This window comes from Xiphias gladius, chromosome 7 (genome assembly GCF_016859285.1).
Source record: "Xiphias gladius isolate SHS-SW01 ecotype Sanya breed wild chromosome 7, ASM1685928v1, whole genome shotgun sequence".
Taxonomy (NCBI): Eukaryota; Metazoa; Chordata; class Actinopteri; order Istiophoriformes; family Xiphiidae; genus Xiphias; species Xiphias gladius.
Window position 1 is genome coordinate 14,315,211 of NC_053406.1, and position 19,674 is coordinate 14,334,884.

The 19,674-nt window shown below is 43.8% G+C and overlaps 2 protein-coding genes across 3 annotated transcripts; both read right to left on the bottom strand.

The window, feature by feature from the left end:
- Nucleotides 1–4: 4 nt before the first annotated feature.
- scarf1 (scavenger receptor class F, member 1) lies at nt 5–9,556 on the bottom strand. Of its 2 annotated transcripts, XM_040130454.1 has the most exons (12): nt 9,292–9,556; nt 8,847–8,908; nt 8,607–8,708; nt 6,768–7,308; nt 6,458–6,676; nt 5,834–5,962; nt 4,768–4,874; nt 4,456–4,567; nt 3,210–3,334; nt 2,366–2,503; nt 2,204–2,224; nt 5–2,062 (listed from the first exon to the last, which is right to left on the bottom strand). In XM_040130454.1, exons 1-12 carry the CDS (start codon nt 9,390–9,392, stop codon nt 1,110–1,112), a joined length of 2,610 nt encoding a protein of 869 aa, XP_039986388.1. In that variant the 5' UTR covers nt 9,393–9,556; the 3' UTR covers nt 5–1,109. The 2 variants fall into 2 exon arrangements, with proteins under 2 accessions (XP_039986388.1, XP_039986387.1); XM_040130453.1 differs by having other exon boundaries at nt 5–2,224; nt 9,292–9,554.
- Nucleotides 9,557–10,029: 473 nt separating this feature from the next.
- Nucleotides 10,030–19,572, bottom strand: LOC120791651 (Rab interacting lysosomal protein). The gene is made up of 8 exons (XM_040130176.1): nt 18,666–19,572; nt 17,116–17,239; nt 15,456–15,577; nt 14,272–14,457; nt 13,610–13,779; nt 13,240–13,365; nt 13,027–13,125; nt 10,030–11,518 (listed from the first exon to the last, which is right to left on the bottom strand). The coding sequence occupies exons 1-8, from the start codon at nt 19,002–19,004 to the stop codon at nt 11,392–11,394; spliced, it is 1,293 nt and encodes a 430-aa protein (XP_039986110.1). The 5' UTR covers nt 19,005–19,572; the 3' UTR covers nt 10,030–11,391.
- Nucleotides 19,573–19,674: the final 102 nt, after the last annotated feature.

The window sequence follows — 19,674 nt, forward strand, 5'->3', positions numbered from 1 at the left end:
TGTTTGTTTTTTTAAATAATCTGCAACAGTTTACAACAATTACAAATTCCAGGTCATAATAATTGAGGATTTTGTTACATTGCCCCCATTCAAAGAGACACACAGACAGGAAATCACTGATGTTTTCTAAGTCATGTATCTACAGAATTCAACACGTTTATTTCCTCATTATTAATTGTGCACATATATATACAGTGATTTGGAAATATAAAACACTCATGACATGATAGGAGTCGTAAAACCTTGGTCATACAGATTTTTCTTTGAGTAAGAAAAAGAAAAATTCCTAAATTGCAATAATGTGTTTTACCCAAAAGCAGCATTATGTAACTGTCACATCAGAAGTCAGAGTGCAGTGACAGGTGGGTTCATGCTTGAGGACACTTTGACCGTAGGTTGTAGATGTGAAAACATTTTTACATTTCCAGTTTTCTGACATGTACTGATCGGTAGAACAGGGCAAAATGTAACATAATGCACAGAGAGAACAACCCAGTTCAATTTTTGTGGCATTTGACAGATGTCTACAGGATGTACAGCAGCAAATCTTATTCTCATGCTTAAAACATGTCCGTGTTCATCAAAATTAACAACGCAGGTCATCGTACTGTGATGAGATACATTCTTCACAGCTGTAATGATATTTGTGTCATCTGTCCTTGTCGTTGTACAACAAACCTTATGCCTGTTTATACCTTCTGACTCAAGAAGCAGACAAAGGCCCAGGTATTACAGTACTTGTATGTACAAACCTAACACAACGTGCATCACTGGAGCAAATAAAAACAATTACCACTCAATTGGCCAAATACTCATGTTCATGTGAAACTGGAGATGAATGAATGCAACACCTGGTGTTTCATCTATATTCCTTAGAGATGAGGCTAAAGGATCATGTCATTTTGTGATATCACGCTGCATAAATATCAATATATAAGCTGCACTTTTACACAACTGTTAAAAATAACACCATAATTGACGAATTTGTGATCTGTTAACTAAAATTTACAGTAGTCACTAAGTTTGTTTCTGTAACAATGATAACCTCAGAAAAATAAATATGCATCTGTAATAAGATCAGACCTGCTGATGACGTGGTTAGTCAGAGGTCACGAGTGGTTTATCATGACATTTTCATAGCAGGGTTCATCGTTCGCGCTGACCACTGCTCCTTCGTTGGCTATGACCTCTGTGAGACTTGCAGCGTCTCCGGCTGGTCCCACAGTCAGGTAGCCGCTCTCAGTTTGTCCTGTGCTGCAGTCCTGCCTTGTGTCTCCTTCAGCCCTCAGATCTGACCCTGAGTCAGCTGAAGCCACCTCTGGCACGCTCTTCAAAATGGATGACAGTGGCCGTTTTGGAGTGCCGCTGTCTGATGGTGGGGTGTCATTAGCGCCCGCTGTCTCAGAGGAGTTGTGGGAAGCATGCTTCCTCCTCATGGGCTTACATACGCCAACCTCCCCTCCAGACGGCCCTCCCTGCTCCCAGACACTCGCACGAGCTCCAAGCTTCCTCCTGGGTGGTTTGGTAATCCCTTCGCCTCCCTTGGATTTTGACTTTCCAGAGTCCTGCTCCCTTTGTCTCTGGATGCTGCCGAGTCTTCGCAGCATGGCCTGAACAGGGCCTTCAGAGTTTGTCTCCAGTACAGGCCGACCTGCCTTACCCACTGTCACGTACACTGTAGTGACCTTATTTGAGACCCCCACCTGAGCATCAGAGCTAGATGTTGGCAACTGGGTCCCTTTATGAACAGCTGTGTTGGACAAAGTCCGTCTTCTTCCTGATGCCCCAGGGACCTGCAAGGTGGCTCGGGATGGGGTTCTGTCTACTTCCTGGTCTCCTGCCTCACACCTTGACTCCTGGTTGTCTGTCGCCTGCACATCCTCTTCATCTTCCCTCTCCTCACCCTCAGCTGCATCTTCCTCCCCAGGTCTAGCTGCACTTCCCTGACTTTGGAGCGCGGAGAGCATCAAAACCCCCCAGCTGGATTTGGGTTTGTTGCGAGGGAGAGCGCCAGGGTCCTGAGCAGAGCCACGCCTCTCCTTGGGGCTGAAGCGCGTGCCCTCTGCAAAAGAGACAGACGGCCGCTTGGACTTGGCAATGCTGGAGGTGCGAGGTATGCTGAAGGGTGAGGTGATGTCCTCGCTGCTGAAGCCTGATGGGTCTAAGAACATGTTACACTTTGAGCTCATCTCCTGGAACTCACCGCCTGCCACCGCTGGGATGTCTGTCAAAGAGACAGACAGAGATAGACTTAGAGGGCGAAGGACATAAATGGGACGTTTGAAGAAAGAATCAAAAGGCCAGTTTGCAGTGGCAGTTCTGCTCACCACCAAAAGAGGGCAGTGTAAAGTTTGGCTGCTCCTACCTTCTCTTGGAGGCACACAGTAGAGAGCTTCTCCCTCCTCCTCATCACTGTCGAAGGAAGACCCCTCAGTCACCCAGCCAGAGGACGGAGGCTCAATGAAGCTGTGGTTGAAGGTCAGCTCTGGGTCATGGTGAGATACTGTGTGTGTGGCATAAAAAATAAATACTTTAAAAGACGACGTTAATCACGCCCATACAAAGCTTGTCTAAGAGGGGCTTTACCTCTGACATTTCATTCTTTTCATTTAACTTTATTGTTTTGCAATAAGGAAGTTGTTATATATTAGGTTTCAGGTAAAGTACGTCCCACGCTGAAAAGCCTGTCCATGTAGGGAGATAAAAGACGCTTGGGTTTTTACCTCCAATGTCTTGCATTATTAACAGAAGCAATTTGTCCTTCAAATATTTCACCAATCAAAAACAAAGAGGTGAGGGCTTTTTGATTTAAGAAAGGACATTTCATAATAAAAAAATATTGGGCAGACTGTGGAGGTCAGACACTTTTTTCCAACAACTAAGGGCTGCAACCCTTAAAAACCGGTTAAAAAGAGGTTAGTTAGTGATAAACAGTTGAGTGCCTGGTGGAGCGAAGTGACTGACATTTCGCATCAATCTACTCTAAGTACTTAAATGTGTCTCACGGCGTCAAGTCAACATGAAGCACAGCATCACTGAAACCTGTGTTCACCTACCCTGCATGAAGACACTCTTCATGAGAATCGGCAGGTCACGGTGATTTACAACACGGCCTATCCTGTGCTGTGCTCTGCCTTATGCATATGTACAATTCTTGAATTACGGTGTATTACTGTATTACACTGTAATGACAGTGCTGCCAGACTGACCAGTGACACGAGGCAGACCAGAGGACCAATTAGAGATACAGGGGAGGGCAGCACCGATGTTTGCCAGGACGCTGTAGACGTGATATTTCATCCGAACGGACAAGCCTCCCTCAGCCACAGTTTCACTAGGAGAAAGAAGGTTTATATAGTAAGAGTTTCCCACTATAGCACAGTGCCATAGTTTAATTTGTGTTGATTGTGCACTTGAACCACAATAATTAAATTCCATAGAGATTGGATTGAAGGTCTTTCCACCACCTGAAATGTCTTGATAATTGAATTTTTATACATGGCCAAGTGCATGACACATCAAGTACAAATATTTGACACTTAGTAGGAAGAGATGACGGAATGAATTTGTTTTAAAAGTACATAAAAATGCAATTTTTTCACATGCATTTGGCACATTAAGCTATAAAGAAGAACAATGCAGCCAGGGACAAAATGAAGCCAAGCAACTGTTTTCAGTCTGGTCCAGTTCAGAGTAGTTCAGTGTAGTATTCTGTAGTGTTCTGGTTTGATCCTGGTTTGTGCTAAGTGGACATACTATTGATGTAGCGTCTGCCCCATACCCACACTTGATGAGCACATCTCCAAATACTGATTCAAAGTGGTATTCAGACCTAAGTGTATCCCACAATTCACCATGGTCCACTGAAGTCGAAGTTTATGACATTCAGCATGAATATTATTATTCATGTACAAACACTGCAAAGTCATGGCAGAACCTCAGAAATAGTTTTCCCATAATATTAACAATCTGTTCTTCTTGATGGGACTAAGAAGAATAATATCACATATCTGACAATGTCAAGATAAATATTAAATATCATATCCTTATATCAAAGATTGAGAAACATGATCTAGCCTTAAAAAAAATATCAGACAGAAACATTCAAAATAACATAATGCTATGTTATGTACAGTACCTGCTTCTAGGTAACTTGATTTAATTGCTTTATTAATTACATTACTCCTCTCAGCTCCTGAATGTGGATTTTTTTACTGTCATCTGATTGTAACTGTAATACTGCATGGCTGATCAGAGCTCTATTGTGCCATGTACTTGTACATGTTAGCAAAGCGTGTCCCAGTGACCTCTGATAAATTTCCACACTCTAACCGGGCGTGCTTGATCATTGTGGGAATTAACAGGAAATACGTCAGACAAGTAGGCACTTGGCTACGCGCACAGTACCACAAGTGTGGGTATTGGGACGGACCCAAAGGTCAGTGAGGTACAGACCTGTCTTTGCCACCAGCAGGGCCTCCTCCACAACACAAACAGCAGCAGAGCACAGCTAGCAGCAACAGGAGCAAAGGGACCAGCACGCCTGCTAGTACAGCACCTCTGCCACCTAATGCACGCACGCGCACACACACACACACACACACACACACACACACACACACACACACACACACACACACACACACACACACACACACACACACACACAAACACAAACACAAACACAAACACATCAAAAAACATGTGATGCCCTCTAGGCTCATGCAGTAATCCATGCCCGATGGATGGATGGGTGGGTGGACGTACTGTTGGGGCAGACTCCAGTGACTGAGTGGCAGCCGACCCCCTCACCACAGTCACAGACAGAGGAGCAGTTGAGGCCAAACTGCAGGGTGGGGCAGCTGCTGTTACAGCTGGAAAAAATAGAGAATCATGTAATTACACCATCACTGCAAAAAAAACAAAAAGAAACCCTTTTGTATGAACACTGAATCATGATCTATTTTAGAATTGAGTGAAAATTCAGTGTAATGACTAAAACATTGCGGCCTCGAAGATAAGAAAATTAAAGGGACCGTAACGGAGGCTCTAAATTTTTTAACCTGCTAACTTCTAATTTCATATACTTAACAATAACGATGCAATGACCCAAGTCCTCTGGGTTTCATTTTATGAACCAGTCCGTGCTTGCAACTGCATCACTACAAGACAGCAACGTAACCTAAAATAAAGCAGTCGTGTGAACTGAATTATAGTGACTAAGGGGTTACTGTATGCATCAAGGAGGGCCAAACAGCCTCAGCTAGACTACCTTACAAAGGCAGGCAACTACAGAAACAGTGGAGGTGAGAAATAAATAGGTCAAAGTTTGAGGGCTTCTTGTGCGTTACAGCTATATAAGTTGGAAAAACCTTAACTATGTCTTTTAGGATGATTGATGGACAATCTATGTTTGGAAAATGTAAGGGGCATCTAAGCTCGGCTAGTTAGCTTTAGCTTTTCGCTTCTGGCAGGACTAGTTTATGGTTCCATTTCGCTACCACCTTATTTATGTGTTATAGCAAACTCAATTACCAAGCTGCTGGAGCAAAGCAACAGATTTTTTCAACTACAAGACACAGGTCAAAAAAGTTTGTAAGTTAGCTTTAGCTGAGTTTAGCTGGTTTGGTGTTTTTATCTCTGTTTTGCAGTTAAAGTTTTTACGTGCTGTTTTGATTTACATTTTACCTTTATTTCTGTGGGACAATCATTTCTATGCGGTAAAACAGACTGTCTGCTCCGACCAGATAATGCGTGTTCCATGTGTTAGCTCAACAGGACAGTACAGTGATGAAGACGTTGCTTTGACTTGTGACTCGACCAGCCGGCTCACCTCTCTCCCTGAAAGCCTGGCTGGCAGACGCATCTTCCTGTCACGTGGTGGCAGTGACCATGGAAACAGGGGCCACACAGGAAGCTGCAGGCGTCTCCGAACGTCCTGTCAGAGCAGGCCTCCTCACACCTGGACGACAGGGCGCAACAAGCCAAGGACACGAGTAATCGGTTGAAACATCGGTTTCTAATCCCGAATCTGCTGCGGATTTTGGACACACCCTTGGCGTGCACCCTTTTGCCTCACACACTCGCCGTCATTTTCGCGGTCCGTTACAAAGTAAACACACTCCATAACGCTGGGGCTGCATTTGGGATTTTGGAGACGCGCGCAAGGAGCATTTTCGCACAGACTTAACTTTGAACCGTTAACAACGACTACAGCGATCACGCCACTGGTTTTGCCACGTACATAAGCGCATTAACTATAAAGCTCATACACTTCACAATACAGCCAGCTGTAAGCTTCAAGCCTTTCATTTCATTCCTCATTTTCTATTCATACAGTATTTAAAAAAAAAAATCATCATGCAGAATTGAAAGTTGCTTGGGATCATTTTTACTTTTTAGGAAACTTTTCAGTGCAAGAAAACTGTGAAAACCGCGATCGAACACGTATGCGCACCTGGGTCCGGTCCATCCAGGGTCACACCTCGCACACCCCCCAGTTTCGCGGTCACAGGGTTCGTGGTTCCTGCAACGCGGACACTCCTCCCGGCAGCCGTCGCCGTAATAGCCGGACGGGCACTTGCTTTTGCACAGCGTGCCGTTCCAGCCGGGTTCACAGGCGGCGCAGGCGCCGTCGGTGGCGGAGCAGGGCTGCTTGTCTTTACATTGACCACAGCTAAGGACAGGAGACAAAGACGGAGTTAGTAACATGCCCCCGGCGAGCTCAGCACGGGAACACACAGCCTCTTGCCTCCACGCACACCCACCTCGTGTTGCACCTACTGCCGTACTTCCCAGACTCGCAGGTATGGTTGCAGACGACACCCTGGTACCCCGGGTGGCACAGGCACCGGCCGTCCGCCGGGTCGCAGCTGCTGTGCGCGGGGTCGCAGCCACACACCCGGTCGCAGCTGGGTCCCCACCAGCCCGCCTCGCACTCACACACGCCCGTCCGCTCGTTGCACGGCGACAGGTAGCAGTTGCAGGTGACGAGACATTTCAGCCCCCAGTGCCGTCTTTTGCACTGACACCGGCCTGTCAGCTGGTCGCAGCCTAGCCCCGCGGAGCCTCCCCTGATACACTGGCACGGCTTGGAGCAGGTTGGCGTCCACCAGCCCTCGTCGCAGGTGCAGTTCCCGTGGACCCGGTGGCAGTGGCCGTGGCGGGCGCACTTGCAGGTGTGCTGGCACTGCGGACCCCAGCGGTTGGGGTTGCAGGTGCATTCCCCGGTGACAGGGTGACACTGGCCGTGGGGGTGGCACCGACACACCTGGCGGCAGTCTGAAGCCCAGAACTCGGGAGGACAGCCTGACAACAGAGCATACATGTAACACCAAGACTGTACAAAACGCTGCGTAAACACTGTGTTAAGTGTTAAATAAATACATTTACTCAAGCACTGTATTTCAGTACAATTTTGAGTTACTTGCACTTTACTTGGTTATTTCCATTTTCTGCTACTTTTTACTTCACTATATTTCAGAGGGAAATAGTGAGCTTTTTACTCCACTTTCTTTGACAGCCATGGTTACTGGTTACTATTGAGATGAAGATTTTTCATTAAAAAAACAACAACAACAACAACAACAACAACATATGGTTAGTTCATCAAATACAATGTATTGTTGAAGATTACGGCAGTGGCTCCCAGACTTGTTGGCTTATGCTCCCTCACAAAAAAAGCAATGTCTCATTGGGGTCCCATATTGTAATTCAGATGTCTTCTGAATCGTTAAAAATACACATCCCCTCTAAACCTCAGCAATTAGTTTCTGTTTTAAAGATGTATGCCAAAAGATGTGTAATTATCCTACTTTTATTTATTTATTTATTTTTTAGAAAAGAAGCAAAGATTCAGTCCAAAAACTGAAAAACAAACTGGTGTGGCAGAACTTTGTTTTTCTTCTTTCCTCTCCCATTACTCACATGTCACAGACTCTCAGATTTATCATCTTGTGACGCTTTGGAGGAGCCGACCGCCAGGCTGGGAACCACTGGACTACAATTCCTGACTGCACACACAATATTTAAAACCAGCTCCACTTGGACCTGCTACAAAATTAAAATTGTACTCATTCATTGCTGTATTAATAACAAAAATATTAAAGTAATATATCAATAATAAAAAAAAAGGCCCTTTTTCGTGACAAAACTTTGAGTACATTCAGCTGATAATACTGCTGTAGTTTTAATTAAGTAGAATTTTGAATTCACTTCTACTTGTAACTGAGTAAAATTAGTGTTTTTATGTTATGTTCTTTTGGTCATTTTACTTAAGTCAAAGACCTGAATGCTTTGTCCACTGGTTTCATGAAGGAAATTACCTGTATAGCTATTTGGCAACAGTGATTCATGTTATTGTGGTTTAAAATGAAATTTCTACACATTTAGAAAAAGTGATGAGTGAGCCACACAGCAAAGTATGTGTTAGACAGGAGCAGAGCAAAAATGCAATGTTATTTTCATCTCACTAGATCCTTCACGGTCCCTTTTACGTAATAAAGTTTGAATTTTTAGCGCAATTTGCACCTTGTAAATCAAACTGTTAAAATGCCTTAAGATGCATCAATCAATAGATGCTGAACAGCTTCTGTATTGTAACTCACGTGTTTTGCAGTGAGCTCCGTAGTAGCCAGGTGGGCAGCGACACACTCCAGGAAACACACAGATCTCCTCCTTTAGGCAGGCCTGCTCACCCTCACACACAGCTACACGCACACACACACACACACACACACACACACCATACATACATACATACAGCATTAAAGGAAAACCAAGCCAATATGGAGGCAGTAAAGGCTTAACTTCTACAGACTGCTGTCCATTAGAATAGTTCAACTCACGTATAGTGCACTCTTTTCCCTCTTGACGCCATCCAGTGCAACAGACGAGGGTGGAGGGGTCTCTGAATATACAGAAAATAATCCAATCAACCGGACAAATCGGAAACTTAGCAAATAATACACTGTGTGGTGTCTAACCAAGACAAGTGGTATGCAAAAGCCAGAGAAAAATAATTAAAAGGAAAAGAAGATTTAAAAATTCAGCTTGTAATCAGACAAAAGAGCTGTCCAGCACAGTCCTATACTCCTCAAGAAGGTAGACCTCCTTGAGAAATATGGCACTAAAATTTGTCACAGGAACAGTATTAATATCCTGATTTCAACTGGCCCAGGGATATCAATCCTTTTGGACTCAAGCTTCTGTGACTGACTGGTTCCTGCTGTCATCGCTCAACCAAAAAGCAAAAAGCCGACAGGTGTGAGTGAAGGTGAAGTTTAAGTGTACCTGGTGTTGTGGCAGACGTTCTTCCCAGCAGGATCCAGTGTGTGTGAGGAGCACAAAGAGCAGCAGAGCAGAGCGCTCAGAGCTCTGAGGAGAAACTTCATCTCGACACAAGTCCAAAACCAAAACCTGGGCCCAAATCTTTGTCTCGCGTCTTTATGCCCCGGCTAACCCTGGCTTCTTTCTCTCCTCTCAAATTGTTTTCCTTACAGTCAGAGGGGAGCACAATGAGAGGCAGTATCTCTCTGTCCACCCTCCGCCCTTCCCTCCTTCCCCTTTCTCCCTCTCTTTCTCTCCTGTGAGTCGTCTTGTGGCTCTGGTGCAGCCAGAGAGGTCGAAACCCCCGGGTTTCCTCTTCCCATTTCCTGGGGAAGTCAGAGCCACTTCCTTCTATTCAGCCAGACACAGAGCTTTTTAAAGATGGTCGAACACTAACACACAAAACTCGCCGCAAACACTGACAAGGCACACAAACACACACCCGACGTTCACCTCTTACCCAGAATCTATTGTTGAAAATCTTCGTGGAGATGATGGAGAAGGCCTTCATCCTCCTTATAAGTCGTGAAAAGACACAAGATGATCACGTGATCACTTTGAGCTCCTGTAGAAAAAAATGCCATTCAACTGCAGCAGCATGTGCTGCAAAAGACCATTTCCGAATCTAGTATTGTTTTATTTTTCTTGAATCATGGGGGAAAAAAAGCATCAAAACTCTTTTTTCTTTTCAATAAGTCTCTGTTGAGTGGATTTTATTGCATGAATTTTTAAATTTCAATATCACAGAAAAACCACATTATGTATTGTTTTTATCACATTTTCAATAAAGTTCACTCGCATGGCAAAAGACATCTTAAATGCATTTTTGTCAGCATTAACTTCCAGTAAAAACATGCTTACAAAAATAGATTGCAAAACATAGCAATTCGGGAAAACATGGTCTGATCTGAAGGTCATACATTGTCTCTCAATAAATACAACACCACCTGGTCTGTCTGAGTAGTGTTATCGTCAGACTTATAGAGGGAACACAGGCGTCACATAACAACGGCCAGCTAATTTTCAAGAAAAAAAAAAAATTTCCCACACCACTTCTCATTTCCACGGGGAAGCGCGAAACTTCCTTTAAAAGTAAAGTAACCACTGGTCAGAGGCTGGTACACCAGCTAAAGCACGTGTCTGTGTACACACCACTTATGGCACCAATATCAAATACACTCCAGCCAAATGCTTTGGTGCCACGCAACAACTCACTGAAAATTAAGAAAATATACTTTTAGCAAGTTAAGGCTTATTTACACGCACTCCCTGCCGGAAGAGTCTTGTACCATGACTACAACTTTTCTTTTTCCTTGAGCTTAAAAATGCTTAAAATCATGAAAAATGTATGAGTAAACACATGGATTAAAAATAAGATAAAAGTTACATGATAATCTTTTGTGGTAAAATAGTTTTTATTTGTTATAAAATGAACCAATGCCCTCTTGTGAAACAGAGATTAACTTCATATACTGTTTTCCATATTACTGGGGTGAATGGGTTCTTTCAGAATATATATCTTTGTAATGTCTTTGGTTTTTGTTAAAAATGGTTAAGGATCTATATAAATATCTATGCATAGTAACTTAATTTTTGGAAAATTACCAACAATAAAACTTTCGCTAAAATGAAGAAAAAAAATATTTTTTGTATTTATATTTACACAAAAAGAAGAATCTCTGTTGTGGTGAGTAAAAAAGGTTTCCCTCTAGATACCGTGGAAAACTGTGCTTCCTATACTGTAGTTAAACAGTGTTCTTCTTATTTATCACTTCTATGGAAAATAAGGGGACAAAGGTGAAGTAACAAAGCGGGAAATGAAAGTAATCATGATCAAACTAAAGCAGAAGGGTTTGTCTAAAAATAATTCACACATTCTCTTTTCTCACACTCACATAGTGCTTATGTGTTATGCACACTGGGGCTGCATTCAAATGACCTCCTCACCTTTTTACTGAGCTACGACCAGATTTTCTGCCACAAGCTGAGGAGGATGCTGTGACCGAGGGGAGAAGGGTGTGTGTTTCAGGTCGAATGAAGACAATCTCGGGTCCACTACCAGGCTCAGGAAGACGGCCGCTGCTCCGTCTCATCGGGGGCCTCTGAGTCTCCGATGATCTCCCAGCTGGAGGCGGAGTTGCTCACGTGGGTCGGGCTCCGGCTGCTGGCCGTCCATGTCAGGAAGCCAAAGCTGCAGAGTAGAAAAGGCAGACCTGTGGTCAGATCGGTAGTCACGGATTACAGCTAAATATAGACCAGGACTGACGAAGATCCCAGGACGGTGACAGCGTCAGCAGACAGAGATGAAACCAGTGCTTTGATTTACAGATGGTGTCCGCAGTTTTTCTGATTTCGTTTTTATAGCAGTGGTGGTTTTGGGCCATTTGGGCTTTTATTGCTCTTGCTTTGCCTTTAACGATAGTTATAGTGCAAAGTGTAACAGTTGTTAGAGTTTAATTGATCATTCTCTTATTATATCTGCTCTCTATTCTTGTCTCTGAGATTATGGGCTAAAAAAAAAAGTATATATTTCAGATAATCTGTCGCAGAAATGACAATGCTATTATCAATTTCTCTACCTGTTTGACAGTTACAGTATATTAGACCTGCTAATTAAGCCGAGAAGACCCATAACACATCTTAACCCAGCTGCATTTTCAGTCCTGACCATGCAAGAGTCTTTCATTTTCACTTAATCAAATACTCAGTCGAGAGGCTTTCAGGCAGCCAGACTCAAAAGTACTTTCCCAAAGATACTGGGTAAGTTAGTTTAGTAAGTTAAATTTGCTGAAATACGAGCTGGAAAATGAATTCTAAATTGTGTTCTATTGTAAACATATTGCTAAAACACCTTAAGAACTCGAAGGCACTATGTTTCAGTTGGTAAATAGCAAAAATTGTATGACATCGGGGTTCACCTCTATCTCCGCCCTGCGCTTCAAGCAAATGGCGTTGAGAAGATCCTGAGATTGGCTGTATAAACAAAATCATCTGTACTATCAGTCTAATCTCTGCTCCACAAGCACGTAATAGCTAGAAAAAGTAAAACATATCTACTGGACCGTTTAATGGCGAGCTCCTCTTTGGACAAATCACAGATGAGAAGCACACTGTGTGCACAACATGTGTTTGTGTGTTTTTGCCTGGTCGCTCACACATACATTTAATATAACCTCAGAAACGTCTGAAGCCATGAGAAAAACACAGAGCTGACTGTCCTGCTGCAGATCTTCTTACTCATCCTCTAAACCAATGGTTCCCAACCTCTGTTGTCTGACGTACCCCCACAGCTCTATCAGATGAGCTCAAGTACCCCTTCATTGGCACCATCAGTCATTTTGCAAATTGGATTATATTTTGGCCAGATGGTGAACAATTTGAAAAATCTATCAAAGTCAAGATAAATGCAAGAACAGATGATGAGCTTATGCAGACCCTCAGGTCACTTAAGTCATTTTCCCTTTGTTTAATAAACACTGTAAAGCCATGAAAGCAAGGAAATTCACTTCTATTTCTCAAAGCAAAAACATAAGAAGATTATGTTGAAACACAAGATGCCGAAACACAACTACCAAACTGCTACTAGCAAAACCCTCAGCTTACAGACGAGGACGTCATCAGTGGCCTGTTTGCCGACTAGCATTATGGTTGCAAGTCTGAGCACTGCAGTGTAGCAGCGTAGCTAGAGGTTGTACTCACAGGTTACGAATGCGTGACTCAGCGGGTTTGTCAGTGCCGTTTACTTGTGTGCCGTCTACTTCTGTCTCCTCAATCAGAGAACTCCTCTCCTCCTCGTCACTGGAGGAGAAAAAAAACACAACAACCAAAAACCGTGAATAATTCACACACTCCTACACAACCTCATTATTTCTGGATAAGTGAATGTGTGTTGTGCGTGTGTGAGAGAGAGACCTGCTGCTGCAGTCGTTCACAGAAATTCCAAGCATCTTGGCTTTAATGAGCTTTCTCCTTTTTCTGATGGCTGAGCGGACAGCTTCTAAGAGGAAACCTGGACACCGTTCCTCGTTCAGGATCTCTCTGCAGAAACAGACATTACATGTAAAACCATAAGAGGCCGTTTAATAGAACAGTGAAAACTCCACGTATCAATGGCAAGAAAGTACCCACTAATACAGCAGTCGACGCGTCTGCATTTCAACTGGCCTCAAGTCACTAAAATGTGCAACTACAGAACATGTTCAGCTAAACTTTTTCTCTGAAGGATAGCAAAACAAGAAAGGTCCATAGACACACACACACACACAACACTGAGAGGACCCACCTCTGATAGTAGCTGAGCTCCTCCTGCACCAGGAACAGGTTGGTTTTGAGCTCGTTCCTCTCGAACAGGATGTCACGCACCTCCTTCTTGGTGAAGCACGGCTGATCAGGATCCCGCTGGTCAGCCGTCGACCTTTTTGTTGACTCACGAGCTGTTTGACTTGGACTGGACTGATGGGAGAACAACAGAGTCACCAGGTTTCGTCCAAACTACCTTAAACTAAGGAAAACATGTCCTATCTTGAGCTCGTTAGAGGAGGAACTTTGATTGAAGAGAAACAGGCAGATATAATATGCTGTGTTCTGTTTGTTTGAAAGCAGAGTAACTTGATCAGATTAACAGGCTTCAAAGTTTTACAAATGTAGCTGACGTCAATAGCGTCTTATAATGAATCTTGAGCAACTATCATATATGATGGTCATCTTTTTAAGTGACCACATTCTGTAAAGACGGAAAATGAATCCAAAGTGCTCAATTTTTTACATGCAGCTAAACCAACACTGTTTTTGAATACTGTAAATATTGTAAAAATATCTTTATCTCTGAATTTGAGATGTAAACCACACAAGCACACTGATATACATGTGATAATTAGATTACAGTATTACGTACTTCACTGGACATGAAATGAAAGAAGGAAACCTAAAACATAACATGCGTACAGGGGTGCTGCTGTTGGGTCTGTCCAGCTGTGCTAGGAGGTTTTCTATCTCTTTGTTTTTCTCCTTCAGATCAGCCTCCATGTCGGCCTTCCTCTCCACTGTGCTCTTCAGCTGAGCCTGCAGCACATTCTGCCTGTGTCGCAGCTCTGCATTCATCTTCATGAAGCGGTCCAGCTGCTCCTGGAGCTGCACACACGCGCACACACACACACACGCGCACACACACACAGATTTTTATGAGGTCCACATTAAAATCACGATCAACAAGTAGACCTATTAAACAGGTTTAAAGTCAAACAGACAGTTTCCTGGCCAATGATAACAGTCGCAGCAGAGTGGGGTAAAAATGTCTCCATTCCTGAGATTTGGACCAAAAGTCTGGGGGAAGAAGAGGAATAGGAATGAAGCCACACAATGTCAAGACAAGCGCAGCATTCATTTTAAGGATGAAAAAATTCTAGGCATCCATTAGAGCACACAGGGAAACTAGTTTAGTGGACCATGAGTGGTTTTTTCTGTCTCTCTCAGAGCTAAGCATTAACTAAAACACACTGGGTTACGGCTGCTATTTAAATCATGTTGTAAACGTGACTTGACACACATAAAGACACGTGCAAACACTTTGCGGGGGGGGGGGCTCTGCCCAGACTTGTCTAAAGTGCAGCTTAATCCTCAACTAGTAACTATGTGGATAATCTCTGTACTCTTTCCCTGACAATTAATAGACTTCCTGTCATCCAGTGTGTTTACTGGTGTGGTTTACATGATGTTATTTCTCCTTTGATGCTGCATGTGATGCATGACTGTGTAATTATGTGTGTACGTTAGGAGGCTGTACAAAACGTATCATTTTACTGATAGAATATAAAACACACTATTGTTTCTGTGAGGAAAGCCAATGTGCCTTAAGGAAAGAGACCTTTGTAGCCACAGCCATAAACATCATATTATTTCTGTGTCCACGTGTTACGGGTGTCATGCACACCAGCAAAGACGGCAGCTCTCTCTCAACTTCTCTCTCTGCAGTCCAGAACCCCAGTGCCCACCAGCTGCCAAGTGTTTAAATCAATCAAATCACAAATATTTCTTGGGTTGAGGGGTGCTGTGCATGAATATTTGCCTTCCAATGAGAATGCGTGCATAGGCAGAAGAATCATCGTATGTGTGTGTCTGTGGCTCCTTACCGCCTCCACCTCTTTGGAGATGGTGGTTATCTCCTGAACTTTGGCCCTCAGCTCATCCCTCTGCTTGTCGACCACCTGCTTCAGCTTCAGCATCACCTCTCGCTCCTGCCGCATGACACGGTCTAACACACACACGCACACGCACACACACTGTCTGTGACTGTCTGTCACTCTTTGCAATGTTTATTACGCTTCTGACGCTGATAAATGTAGAGTAAGGATTATCAATTGATGACAAAATTAAGGTATTGAATAGGTATTGTTACATTGTTTGCTTTTCACAACTTTGGATTATCTAGAGTAAAGGAGACAGAAAGGAATTTTTCGGTTGTGTTTTTCAGATGTATTTTTTTTTCATGCAAACATACCACAGATGACCTTCCATTCACCTCTACTGTATTGGAGTGGAGGCAGAAATCTCTGAGGGGGATATCTCAAACCTGGGCAAATAAAACTAAAGCTATCGCGCTGCTAGATATCATTCATGGCACAATGTTTTTTGTTTTTATGATCTGAATAAACTGACCCTTTGGACCACTGGCGCAGCAGCAAAAAACAAGGCGTGTCTCTTAAACCATATTCTGTAGTCCCTTATAACTAAATTCTTCTACTTAAATTGAAATAATCAACAGCACATCTAAATATCAACTCAGCTGAACGAAGCTCGGGAGCTTGATTGTAGTCCCATTCATCACATAAAATTAACGATCACGTTCCCCTGCCACATGGCCTCTTGTCAAATAAATCACATAAGTATTAAGACGGCATGTTTTTCCTGTCCGTACAAGAAAACAAGAGTCAGCAAAGTGACTCCACCCTCTGGCTCACATTACTGTGATAAGTTTTCTACATGCTGACAAATGTCAATGTTCTGTGTTTGCAGGGTAAGCTCAGCCCTCCTCTGAGTCCTCTCACACCTGTGAGAATGTCTGCTGCTTCACTCCGCAAACCAACTGCTCTGTAAACACTGCAATGACCAGTTTGACTCCTTTCAGTGGCAGTGCATATGACCGTTAACCCACTGCTTTGAATCTGTACGGTAACTGGTTGAGAAGATGTTTCACGGTAGATACTTTAACATATATTTGCATTCCTGGACTGGAGCAGGAAAACTACTCAACCAAATGGCCTTGTGGGTGATTTGCTTATTTAGAGTACACCTAATGACGGCCTCTGGATACGCTTTACGGGCCGTCTAGGGATCACCGGGGCACTAACACCAAAATAATATCCAATTCAGTTTGGAAAAGTTACTGGGTGATTCCCTGCTGTTTACAGCATTTCGGGAAGCAATGGTGTATAAAGCATGTTAGATTGCTTTTGTGATGTCCACATTTTTTAATTTTACGTTATTTTAAACTTACTATAATTGAAAACAAAGAGCCAAAACAGTAAGCTCTCACAGATGGGAAAAAAAAAAAAAATCCTCATGATTCCCTCAGCCTTTGAGAAAAGTTCATGCCTTAACATCTGCACTTTTGGGGTGGGATTTACAAAGTCATGTGAGTGCTATAAACAATAGGCCGTAGAATGAATAACAGGCTGCTTTTTGCATGAAAAAAGGTCTTTTTGAACTGATTTGGGAAGTTACTTAGAAGACACAATCCAGATTTTAAAAGCCAGTACCGTACTTGACATTTCACTTTACTATATGACATACCTCCCTGTGCATGACTGCCCTTTAGCCTGCTCTGCAGCTCCTCCTTGTCCTCCTGGAGCTGCTCTGCCTGGACCTGCAGCTCCTCACACCTCCTCCTCCACTGCTGCTCCTTCTGCTGCAGCTCCTGCAGAGACAGGATACTAAACTTTCAGACAAAAACAAGATCTGAATTTTATGTGAGCTGTAAAAATCTCTTGAGTATCTAGGATTTTGGCTTCATCAAAAGAGGCTGTGTCCAAGTGGGTGCGTCATTTTGTTGTTTGGTCATTACACATGCTCTGTTGAAATGCTTCCAAGACATCTCAACAGCAAATTCTGACTTCTTCGAACCACACCTCTTCATTTACTTTCTCAGCCATGATTAACATGATTACTGTCTTGTCTACAATGCACTGCTGCTATGGATTAAAGTATAAAGGGCTAGACATGCAGTTGGATAAGCAGTACCAAAAGAGATTTTATATAATTGAGAATTCGTATCATCTGAATTATTACTTAAGCCTTTAATAGTATGACCAGAATAATTGAAAACAAATAACTGATTTGCCTTCACAAAACCATTTGAATAATTGGTTGTCTCACAACATAACAACATTAGTAATATAACATGTATAACTAATCCTAGGCAGCGCTGCTAATTAACTGGCTAGGTAGCCCTTTCCTCCACAAAGGTAGCTACTATTAGTTAAGTGCTGTGCCTCATCCTATCAAAGCTAGCTAAAATCACTGTGCCGCATACACCTTTTACACACCATTGGTAACCTATGCTATACACCGTTAAATGTCCCCGCTGTTGACCATTCAATTCCAATCCCGACTTAGCCAAACAATGATAACGTCACATAGAGGCGCAGCGTTAATTAACGTCGATTAATCGATGAGCTGACCAATCAGTTTGATTAATTTTGTGAATCACAATTATCAGGTTTCAGCTTCTTAGAAGTGATTATATTTTCCGCTTTAGTCTTCTATAATAGCAGTATCTTTGGGTTTTGGACGGTTTATTGCACAAAACAAGACACTTGAAGACTTCACCTTGGGATTTGGGACATTGGGATGGACATTTTTCACAATTCTCCGACGGTTTACCGACCGAACGACTAACCGATAAATTATCGACGGACTAATCGATTTTAAAAAATCGTTAGCTCCATCCAGCCGCTGTTCCCTTGACGACACGTGGGGTATTTCCGGTTAGCGGGTTGGTATTAAGTAGCTGGGTAAATGTCAGCCAGACGCATCATACAGTTGACAGATCACGTCAGGGTTCAGAACAAACGGTTTTAAATACGAAGCACAAAACCAGAATGTCCGTTTGAACTCGTCTCAAGGCAGGAGCCTTCGCTATCTTCATTGTTTATGCTTTTTGCTGCGTTTGAATGGCGTCGGCCTTGCCCTGTAGCTGCTCTCCCCCCTGGCCCGCCTGTCGTGTTTAGTCACCACTCGCGGGTCGAAGCACTGCCCTGTTGCGCCGTCGTGACGGCGGTATAACGCACACCCTGGGACGCCGCCGGGACACCGTTCGCACTTAGAGCTCGCGGGTCGCTCACCCGTGCCGCAGCTTTATCGCCGCCCTCCGCGCTCTCTTTCCCACCACGTTTCTTCTGCTGCTGCAGCTGTATCGTCTCGAAGGTCCTCAGCAGCTCCTCTTCCCTCAGTTTGTGGGCATGGTTCCTGGAGGCGAAGCTCTCCAGCAGCTCCAGCACTTTCACTACTCTCGGCACCAGCCCCGCGACGCTCTCTCTGCCATGGCCGTCGATGAGTTTCTCCACCTCGGCGCCGATCAGTTTGGCTATTTCGTACACGTCGTCCACGGTCAGAGCCGAGCACGTCCTGTCAAAGCAGCTCGGCGTTTTCTTGGCGTCTGGGTGTTCCTCGGGTCCCTCCATGTCTGGGCCTCTTCCCCTGCTACTGAAAGCGACGCTGGCTCGTCAGCGCGACATGTCAGTCAGCCTTGAAACGAGACGATCGCGAAAGTGAAAACACTGACGAACTAGCGCTGGTGTAAAGTGCGAAACGCGAACGTCGCCGAGCCCCGGACGAGTCTGAACTCGACCTGCTCCGTTTCCGTCAACAACACGTCATGTATTTATTTAACCGGTGTGGTCACAATAAAACAGACTAAAAATAAAATAAAATACAAGGACATCGAGTACTCTGCAGTGCACTGTATTACAAGGCTGGGCAGTCCAGGGCAGTACTCCTGCAGTCTGCAGGATCCTCCTACTGTTCTGACCCGTGCAATGTGAACCCGCACACAGCTACATGCAAAAACTCGCCTGCCAGGTCGAGCATGTTGATGCATTCACCGGAGCGTGAACATTGAATTCCCTCTCTAGATCTGCAGTCAGAAATGCTGAGCTGTAGCTGTCCCAACAAGTGTCAAAATACGAAACTCAAATCAGCTATGTGAGGCAGAAGAACTACACCTGCACAGGACAAACTACAGTGTGACTTCATTATGCCAGAATTAAAGGCAGTAATGAGACAGTGATTTAATAGCGGGCCCCATTTTCAAGACCGTAGCATCTAAAAAGAAGTGTGCTTGAGCGAGTCACA